The 11,507-nt window shown below is 25.8% G+C and overlaps 1 protein-coding gene across 1 annotated transcript in view; it reads left to right on the top strand.

The window, feature by feature from the left end:
* The window catches only part of LOC108554516 (carboxypeptidase M), a 14,525-nt gene that overhangs the window by 2,460 nt on the left and 558 nt on the right, over positions 1 to 11,507 (top strand). Inside the window, exons 2-8 of the mRNA XM_017909824.1 lie at positions 1,252 to 1,493; positions 2,165 to 2,298; positions 3,820 to 3,956; positions 5,767 to 5,954; positions 8,060 to 8,355; positions 10,401 to 10,577; positions 10,968 to 11,060. Of these exons, the coding sequence (XP_017765313.1) occupies positions 1,253 to 1,493; positions 2,165 to 2,298; positions 3,820 to 3,956; positions 5,767 to 5,954; positions 8,060 to 8,355; positions 10,401 to 10,577; positions 10,968 to 11,060 (1,266 nt within the window). The 5' untranslated portion in view covers position 1,252. The remainder of the gene's footprint in view (positions 1 to 1,251; positions 1,494 to 2,164; positions 2,299 to 3,819; positions 3,957 to 5,766; positions 5,955 to 8,059; positions 8,356 to 10,400; positions 10,578 to 10,967; positions 11,061 to 11,507) is intronic.

Genomic DNA, 11,507 nt, shown 5'->3' on the forward strand with positions numbered 1-11,507 from the left:
TAATATTATATTATAATATCATATAAATAATATATTAATACAAATATTTTTTAATTTTAGTTTATTATAATAATTATGCTACTTTTTAGGTACAAATTACATATTGGTAGTTCTAGTAAATATTAAAGAATAAATATTAAAGAATATTTATCTCGTGAATTATATATATAATTGTAATTATACTAATTAACCATAATAATAGTAAAAATTGTCAATAATCAAAAGTAACGAGAAGAAGTGTTCCTGATCAACATTGGTTCTCAAAACGATATCCTAATTATGGTAACTAAAAATAATTTTTGTCGTCTGTAATAGCTTTTTATAAACTAAACAAATTTTTATGGTTTTTACTGGTTATTCGTATCTAAAACTTTAAAAGACTTTTCTCTAAATTTAGTGATGACTGTGTAGCAAATGAATAAAATTTAACATTTTATTGCTCAAATATCATTTAAATAAATAATTATTCGTGGTTTATGATCATTTATCAATTATCCTAAAAATAAAACATCTTCAACGATAAATAAATAAATTCTTTTCAAATATCAACAATAAATAAATAAATAAATTTTGTTCAAATATCTTGTATAAAGACTTATTAATTTTAATTTTTTAATTTTAATTTTTTCTCGAAAAATAGAAAATATATAAAAATTCTTACCTTATTTCTTAATTTCTGTCGATAACAGACGATATTAATTAAAATGAAAATATAAAGCTATACATAATTATATTTGAAACAAGATGTCCCGCATAGTTTCGTTAATAAATAGACACCATGTTTGATTGCAGCCAAACAAAACTGGAATATCTTTATAACAGTAAAATTAATCTCTGCATTGATTTTTCTGTTGCTACCGTTACTTTTACTGTTACAATTATTATAGTTACTGTTATAAAGATATTCCAGTTTTATGTTTACTGTCTATGTTTAAATACAAAAGGCACAGTAAAATATCATCCTCTGCTATTTGTATTTAAACGTGGAATCCAAATGCAGTATACCAATTTATTCCAGTATCTTGGATTTTACATACTAACGCATTTAGCGTAAAGATTATAGTTTCAAATTATAACCGATAATGCACGTGTACATGTGCGTGCATATATACGCATGTATACATATATACGAACATATGCGTGTGGATGCTTATCAAATATTCATTAAATAAGCTTAACAAATATTCGCAACTCATCATATTGTGTCATTACAATACCGTTGGTGAAGTAAAATCTTCGTTTAATTCGCAGAATGTACGGGCCGATTTTCTTAGTTACCATTCTCGGGGCATTTCACGAAATTGCCGCTGCTTCGCAACACATTAACAAAGATCTTACGAGCCACTACAATGCTCGTTTCCACGTTTATGAAGAACCGTACAGTATCGACTTCACATATCATAATTATGACCAAATGAGTCGTTTTCTACGTACAACGTCCCTGCGATTTCAGAACCTCACTGCCTTATATTCCATAGGAAAGTCCGTGAAAGGTATGTTCCATGAGAAATTTTTATCCTTGTATTAAACACGCTCCTTTATTTAAATAATCGCAAGTCGATATTAAATAATTAAATATCGAATCACGAAAGTATTATTGATTATTAAATTTAATTTTACTAATATTTCATTGTTGAATTAAATATTAGCAAAGTGAATTTAATAGTAAATTGAATATATTGTAATTATTAAAATATCATACATTGTTAAATTATTAAATAATTCTAAGTATCGATAATTGTTTAATTCTTAGGTAACGATAATCGAAGTGTCATTATACCAAGAAATTTTTACTTTTGTATTAAGAACACTGTTTTATGTTTACAAAAAAATAGTTAAATTGATATTTCATGCACTGATTACCGTGACATAATAATTGAAAATTGAATCAGAAGGAGCCTTGTTAATTTTATTGATTTTTCAGGAAAGAAAGGGAATATTTTATCACGTTCAATTCGTTTTTATAGAGTCGACGTATTTTTCTGATTACCTTACATCTAGCTATTGCTTAAAAATTTCAAAAAATTGACGAAGGTTATTAAAATGAATCCTGCAAATTAGTATAGTAGGAAATTGAATTAATATTTATTCGAATATTGGTATATTGTTTGATTTTCTTGATATTTTAGTAAAATCGAGATAAACTAAAGGGCATGTTTCACAGGTCGTGATTTGTGGGTAATGGTTGTTTCCTCCTCGCCTTACGAGCATATGATCGGTAAGCCTGATGTGAAATATGTAGCCAATATACATGGGAATGAAGCCGTGGGTCGTGAATTAATGTTACATCTGATTCACGTAAGTAGTCGTATAATACACGACCTAACTTTATTAACCCTATATCTATAAGATTTCTTAAGAAGAACAGTTATACATTAACATACAAAACATCTGTATATCTGTAAATAGAATTGATCTGCATATATTCATGAATTTTATTAATATAAGTCTTACGATGAATTGCTTACGATAATTTTTGTAGTAAATTTATGTATACATATTTCATATAATATATAATGCATAACATATAAATTATAATTATACTTGAATAAATGTTAAAGAAATGTATTATATAGAATATAAAATATAAAATATAATAATATATAATATATGATGCATAGTATATAATGTAGAATATATAATATATATTATACTTTATATTTTATATTTTATATTCTGTATAATACATTTGATATTTTGCATTTTGTATTTTATATTTTATATTTTATGTCTTAAACATTATATATTGTTCAGGATGTTTCAGCAACGATAGTACAACCGGAAAGGGCGTGATTTTACATGCAGAAACAAATCGAAAAGAAAGAATAAAATTTTTTTATTTGAAACTTCGTTTTCGAAAAAATCGACTTTCAATATTCACTAAGTATACGTGCACTTAACTATGTCTTAGATCATCAATAGATCAGAATCATTGGTACAACCGAAGAGGTTGTACTATCTTTGCTGGGACACCCTGTATATTAAGGCAAATGATTTTAAATAAGTTTTTAATACTAAAGTTTCGCATTAAATGAGTGATGTATCTGTATCATAACAATTTGCGTATAGTAATTCATGAAAAACAAATAGTATTCGTAAGTCTTACTATTTGATATTTACTTGTTATACTTTATAAGCACGTATAAGTATTATTCGTTACGATAGAAGTCATTTAAAATAGTTTAGTATACTTAACTAGAGAAAAATACCACTTGATTGACGTACAGCAAATGTTATTGTTCTGCTAATGAAGCTATTATCTCTACATACTGTCGTCAGATATTTATGGTACACATAGCACGTGAATAGCATTAAACCAAGTTCTAAACCTATACGAAAAATTAGTATATCTTAATATCCAACTGTTAGTTATCAGGACTTTCAGTACTAAATTTCTTCAAAAATTTAATAAAATACGTGTAATATTTAATATTAAATATTTCATAAAATATCGTGTGTTTATTTTAATATAACATATTTAAACGGATTATCATATAATCAAACAACTGACAATTTGTTTATGGTTATTTATAGTATATGGTTTAATACAAATTTCAAATTTTAAATTATTTTAATTATTAAACCGTAGAATTTAATACTCTTCCATATTTTGGTCCTTAAACATAATTTACACAATTCTTCTATAATAAGATACTTGTTTCTTCTTCGATTATAATCAAACATGGCTCCTAACATAATTACTATTTATTTATTACTAACTAACTATTTATTACAAAAATTGAAAAATATTTTGCTCACCAACACATGCATGTAAAATTTCGACAATACAATATTCCAAGTTCTATTTCTCACTTTTAGTTCTTCGTGACGAAGTATGGATCGGATCCATATGTCACGTGGCTTTTAGACAATACAAGAATTCACATTCTCCCATCGATGAATCCTGATGGTTTCGAAGTTTCCAAAGAAGGATATTGCGAAGGTGGTCAAGGCAGGTAAGGAATTCCAATTTTTATTTACCAAAAAATTTCAAACGTATAGTCGAGATAATTCAGCGTAAGCTCTAATCTTTAACCCTTTCGATGCTTATATCGGGTGTACTCAACATGAAAATGTGACAATTTTTTGATCCGCGACAAGCATATTCCTTATGAAGGAAAAATAATTTGTTTCCGCTATTTAAAGTAAAATATAGCCGAAATTAAAACATATTCGCAATTTGAACGCATTTTAGAATAATAATGCTCGATATATTTATATTAAATATAATATATTTTTAATTCCAAATATTGTTTTGTTTTCGAGTCAACGAAATTTTAAATTCAATAAATAATATTTATAAAAGAATATAAATTTTTCGAAGAAGTAACTAACAATATTTTTTATTTTGTTATAATTTCTTTCAATTTAAATGAGGGATTTAAAGGGTTAAAATGCATTATTTGGACACATATCTGGAATATAATTGAATTTTCTTCACTTTAACACAACTAAATTACTGTTCACAATGACATTTATCATGTTTTGTCATATTTTAAAAAATATCTTTATAAAGTTCTCTCTAATTTAATTCCTTGCACTATGATTTAATTCTAAAATATAGTGCATTGATAAAGCAATTAAGTTTAATAAGTTATATAGTTTTTAGAATTTATTTGAATTTTACTTATTTTGAAACGCGTTAAGTATAATTGTATCGTTGAGTGTGACGAGTATTATCATCTGTGTGCAGTTTTGCATAAGAATCTCACGACGAGATAGTCATTATAGTGAAAGTGGTTAAACAGATTATACAAATTATGATTTTCATAGTTAATTGTACGGAATTAAAAATATGCAGAAATATATCTACATTTTCTTCCGATTAACAGATAAGCTAATGTTTCAAGAATATCTCTAACTTCCTTTCAACTCTAAAGACTATAATTTATTTTTATAGTTCAGTGGTGTAAATAGTTCGGTGTGTCAGATTTTTATAGCTCAGTGGTGTAAAATACGCAAAATATCCACGAGACTTCATAACGTAAATCAATGAAATTAATTTTACTCAAATGATAAAATAACATTTTTTAAAGTTCTTCATCTTTTAAAAATATTTGTAAATTCGTTAAGGGAAAAATAAATGTAGAATCTAAACTTTTAAAAATATATAAACGACATTTCTCTTGTTCGCCGCTACCTTTTTTCGTTAGATAGATTTCTTTATTATTTTTGGATAGATTTTAATGGATCCAGATTTAATAGATCCAGATTTTAATAGATCCAAATTTAGTAGATGCAAATTTAATAAACCTAGATTTAATAGATCTAGACTTTAATAAAGCTAAATATTAATAGATCTAGACTTTAATAGATCTCAATTTAATAGGTGTAAATATTAATAGATCTAGATTTAATAGATCTAGACTTTAATAAATCTAAATATTAACAGATCTAGATTTTAATAGATCTAGATTTAATAAATCTAAACACTAATAGATCTATAGTTTAATAGATCTGAATTTAATAGATGTAAATATTAATAGATCTAGATTTCAATAGATTTGAATTTAATAAATCTAAACTTTAATAAATCTAAATATTAACAGATCTAGAATTTAATAGATCTAAATGTAATAAATCTAAACACTAATAGATCTATAGTTTAATAGATCTGAATTTAATAGATATAAATATTAATAGATCTAGACTTTAATAGATCTAAATTTAATAGATAAATTCTAATAAATTTTAGAATTTATAGATAGATTTTTCAACACCATTGTTATGCTTATTTCGTAACTTAATCGTGCCTTTCAATAATAGGTACAACGCACGTGGTTTCGATCTAAATCGGAACTTCCCGGATTACTTCAAACAGAACAATAAAAAGAGCCAACCGGAAACAGAAGCTGTGAAAGAATGGGTTTCTAAAATTCAATTCGTTTTATCCGGAAGCTTGCACGGAGGTGCCTTGGTTGCCAGTTATCCTTTCGACAACACGCCTAACTCGCGTAAGTTTGTTTTTACACATGTTCGTTCTTCCTACTGGCAAATTTGTAACTCTTTGAAGCACTGTGATACAAAAGATCCTGCAAATATATAAATATACATAATATCAAATATATAAATACACACAGGATGTCTGTTTTATCTGGTCTCGATGAATTATCTCAGAAACGACGAAAGATGAGAAAAAGATGTAAAAACAGAAATTGTTTAATATAAAGGGTGACATAAAATGGTATAAATACCTTCTTTGTGGAGGAAGTGGTGAAAGAAATATTTTTTCATGGTTCAATTTTATTTCTTTAGTAGAATGCTATATATTATACCTGATGAGGAAGTTTACATTAATACGAGTCTAACGAGTTGCTATTGTCATTTCGTTCCGTGAGAAGTTGTGGTACTTCTCTATCTTTCGTCGTTTCAGAGATATTTCATCGAGTCCAGATAAAACAGGCACCCTGTATAAATATGTAAAGGACGATCCTTTTAACGCCTGAACACGCACAATGTCTCTTTTTGATACCATTTCAAATTACTGAAAGCATAGCAAGGAAAATAATAAATAAAAATTTAACAAAATAAATATGGAAATGATAGATTAAATAAGGATTACCTTATTTCACTTGCATAGTGTGCGACACATACCATAATTTGTCATTACGTATGGAAAAAGGACATGTTTTGTGCAATACCATTAATCAACTTATATGCTGACTAAAAATTTTATTTAATCTTATATTTAATTATCCAAGTGAAATTAAATTTTTTCTTTAAGTATTTTGTGATATTTTTAAACTAAATAAATAATGCAATAGAATTTTGTTACCTTTTTTCTTTTCTTTAAGATTCTGTGTAAATAAGCTTCTTGTTGAGAAATGCTATGCTTCAAAGAGTTAAACTCATAACTTTGACGTTTTTGAAATGATTTTCTCGAATTTTAATCGCAATCGTTTGCAATATTATGTCTATTGATAATAAAAGTTGATAGCAAAGATTGACAATTGAATAAATCAGTAGAATAATAACGTAGATATCAGGAAACGTACTGTAATGAAACACTGAAATTATTAAATTGTATGGATAATGTCTATTACAATGGGAATTGTACTATGTAATTAATACCATTGAAAGCAATCTGATCGCATTGTGTAACTTTTCATGCTGTCAGGAATATGCCGGTCAGCGCCATTATGTGCAGGTAGAGTATATTTGTTAATCAGAAAATTTGTTCTAGCGCTTCGCTAATATTATTTTTGTGAGAATAATGATAGTAATCAATTTTTAATAAATCATATTTAATTAGTATGTAATAATAATTTGGAAATAATTTTTTTTTGTACGAGAATAATAAATATTTCTAAAAATAATTTTTGTAATAAGTTATACAAGAAAAGAAACGTATAAACGATAAAGTATTTTATTGTAAAAGTATTTAAACATTTTTCTAAAATGAGATAAAATTTATTCTGTAATATAATTCTCTTAAATATTAATTTAATAATTATCATTGATACTTATGTTAGATTACACAACGTCGTATATATTTCTAAATTTATTAAATTTATAATTTAATAAAGAAATATTTATTGTATAATAAGATTATAAATAAAAATTCTTCAATATAAATAATTAGTGGAAAAAATAAAAGCGAAATGAAATGAGTCGAAAATAAAAATCATGCATAATTTCATTTTCAAAATTTTAAATCCTTATAATTGTATTTCTTGTTATAACAATTTATAAATTACTTTTATATATATATACAAATTTCATAATAATTAAATTGAGCATCGAAACGTAAATTTCGCAAAAATTAAATTTAATATCATAATACAAATTTTACAAAAATTAAATTTAATATGAAACGTGAAATTTTATAAAAATTAAATTTGACATCAAACTTCAAATTTTGCAAAAATTAAACTGAACAAAATGTAAATTTTGCAAAAGTTAAATTTGATATGAAACATACGATATCAAAGGAATTAAATTTAATATTAAAACGCAGAATTCGTAAAGATTAAGTTTAGTACCAAAACGAAAATTTTGTAAAAATTTCTGAAATTTAGTAGAAAATATATCTGATCCAAGGTTTATAAGAACAATATAGTGTTTCAGAGTTATACATCGGCGCCGAGTATTTCGCCAGACGACGACGTATTTCAACATTTGTCGCTGATGTATTCACAAAACCATAGATCCATGTACCAAGGATTGCCATGTTCGCCATCTCAACCAGGATTTAAAAATGGTATCACTAATGGAGCACAATGGTATCCACTCACCGGCGGAATGCAAGACTTTAACTACGTTTGGAACGGATGTATGGAAATTACACTAGAACTTTCGTGCTGTAAATATCCACCTGCCTCTGATCTGCAATTTTACTGGGAGGAAAATCGTGTGGTAAGTTCAAATGAAAAAAGGAACGTGTTAAGAAGACAATATATTATCGAATTCTCGTTTACAATGTTTCTTCTTGACACCGAAAATTCACTTTTCTAATGATTCTTCTTAATATCTGAAATCTCTTTTCGCGATATTTTCTTTTTATTCTTGTAGTCTCGTTTTGCAATGTTTCTTTTAAATTTTTGGAATCTCTTCTTTGCAATGTTATTATTTGGATCTTAAAATTCTTTTAATAATATTTCTTCTTGATCCTTGAAATTTTCTTTTTCAATGTTTCTTCTTAATATTTGAAATCTTCTTTTACAATATTTCTTTATGTATTTCTTGTTATAACAATTTATAAATTACTTTTATATATATATACAAATTTCATAATAATTAAATTGAGCATCGAAACGTAAATTTCGCAAAAATTAAATTTAATATCATAATACAAATTTTACAAAAATTAAATTTAATATGAAACGTGAAATTTTATAAAAATTAAATTTGACATCAAACTTCAAATTTTGCAAAAATTAAACTGAACAAAATGTAAATTTTGCAAAAGTTAAATTTGATATGAAACATACGATATCAAAGGAATTAAATTTAATATTAAAACGCAGAATTCGTAAAGATTAAGTTTAGTACCAAAACGAAAATTTTGTAAAAATTTCTGAAATTTAGTAGAAAATATATCTGATCCAAGGTTTATAAGAACAATATAGTGTTTCAGAGTTATACATCGGCGCCGAGTATTTCGCCAGACGACGACGTATTTCAACATTTGTCGCTGATGTATTCACAAAACCATAGATCCATGTACCAAGGATTGCCATGTTCGCCATCTCAACCAGGATTTAAAAATGGTATCACTAATGGAGCACAATGGTATCCACTCACCGGCGGAATGCAAGACTTTAACTACGTTTGGAACGGATGTATGGAAATTACACTAGAACTTTCGTGCTGTAAATATCCACCTGCCTCTGATCTGCAATTTTACTGGGAGGAAAATCGTGTGGTAAGTTCAAATGAAAAAAGGAACGTGTTAAGAAGACAATATATTATCGAATTCTCGTTTACAATGTTTCTTCTTGACACCGAAAATTCACTTTTCTAATGATTCTTCTTAATATCTGAAATCTCTTTTCGCGATATTTTCTTTTTATTCTTGTAGTCTCGTTTTGCAATGTTTCTTTTAAATTTTTGGAATCTCTTCTTTGCAATGTTATTATTTGGATCTTAAAATTCTTTTAATAATATTTCTTCTTGATCCTTGAAATTTTCTTTTTCAATGTTTCTTCTTAATATTTGAAATCTTCTTTTACAATATTTCTTTTTAATTTTTGTAATTCTTTCTTCGCAATGTTATTATTTGGATCTTAAAATTCTTTTAATAATGTTTCTTCTTGATCCTTGAAATTTTCTTTTTCAATGTTTCTTCTTAATATTTGAATGAAATCTTCTTTTACAATATTTTTTTTTTAATTTTTGGAATCTCTTATATGCAGTGTTTCTGTTTGGATCTTAAATTTCTTTTAATAATGTTTCTTCTTGGTCCTTGAAATTTTGTTCTTCAATGCTTCTTCTTAATATTTGAAATCTTCTTTTACAATATTCCTTTTCAACTTTTGGAATCTCTTCTTTACAATGTTTCTGTTTGGATCTTAAAATTCTTTTAGTAATGTTTTTCCTTGATCCTTAAAATTTTCTTTTTTAATATTTCTTTTTAATATTTGAAATCCTTGCACTATTTTTTCTTGCTTCATAAAATCTTTCCTTGTAATGTTTTACTTCGGTTTTCAAAATCTCCTTTAACGATATCTTTTCTTAGACTTTAAAATCCCCTGCTGCTATAATTTCTTTCGATTTTTTAAATTTTCTTTTGTAAAGTTTCTTCTTGAACGTTGAAGTGCACTTTTGGTCTTCAAAGTCTTTTTCTCGATATTGTAAATTGTTTAGTTTCGAACGATAATTTACGAAGATCGTAATGAAACGATTCGCATGCAGTTTACTATAATTAAACTAATGATCGTGTGCTGTTGATTTCTTTCTAGGCTCTCATTAAATTCTTAGCGGAGGCTCATAGAGGAGTCCGTGGGTTTGTCATCGATGAAAATGGAAATCCCATTGAGAGAGCTTCCATTAAAGTGAAATCGAGAGATGTTAGTTTTCTGACTACAAAATATGGCGAATTTTGGAGGATTCTACTGCCAGGAATGTATAAACTAGAGGTAATTTCTTGAAACTTAATTAATATTAAGCCAAAAGATAATATATAATTCACTGTGTTACTACAAATTTTAATGCAATTATATAATTTTTATTTATGCATTAGTATCATAATTAGAAATATACGTAAATTATATGCATATGTATAAATTATATAAAATTTATATAATTTATTTATATAATTTAATATATTTATTATATCATACATATATAACTTAATTATAATATAAAATATAAAATATTATATATATCTTACATGCCTTAATTATATACTTTTATGTATAAAATACCTATATCTATATATAAAGTTTATAGAGCATATATAAATAACATATAAAAATACGATTTATATTACTAATTATTTATACAATTGTTATAACTTTGATTTACAGGTATATGCAAATGGGTATCTTCCTCGTGATGTAGAATTTAGAGTGGTAGAGCAACATCCAACGACTTTCAATGTAACATTACATAGAGCAAACGTAAGTACAATTTAGAGAATTTCCATTTAATAAATTTTAGACATTTATTTTCATATTATATTCAGTGCTTTTCTTAAAAATAATTTTATAATAAATAATACAACGGTAATAAAATTCCGAAAAATGTTTCAATTTTTATTTTCTGTAGGCATATCGTAAACAAAATTCTGGCAATAAATATATTCGAATAAAAATATTTGATCCTCTGAGAAAGATTGCCTGTTCATACACAAACCACTTCGCATATAACTCATTATGCTTTACGTGCACACAAACATACATTAAAATCGAAATTTTCTAATTAGGTAAATTTTCTTGCAACATAGTGGGCCAATACTTCTTTTACCCATTGCACATATATCAAATTTTTGAGATTTTAATTATAAAATTTTACTTTAGAGATTATTCAGATATTTATAATTATTTATTATTTAATATTTGTTATTA

This window comes from Eufriesea mexicana, unplaced genomic scaffold (assembly GCF_001483705.2).
Source record: "Eufriesea mexicana isolate 0111107269 unplaced genomic scaffold, ASM148370v2 scaffold25266, whole genome shotgun sequence".
Taxonomy (NCBI): Eukaryota; Metazoa; Arthropoda; class Insecta; order Hymenoptera; family Apidae; genus Eufriesea; species Eufriesea mexicana.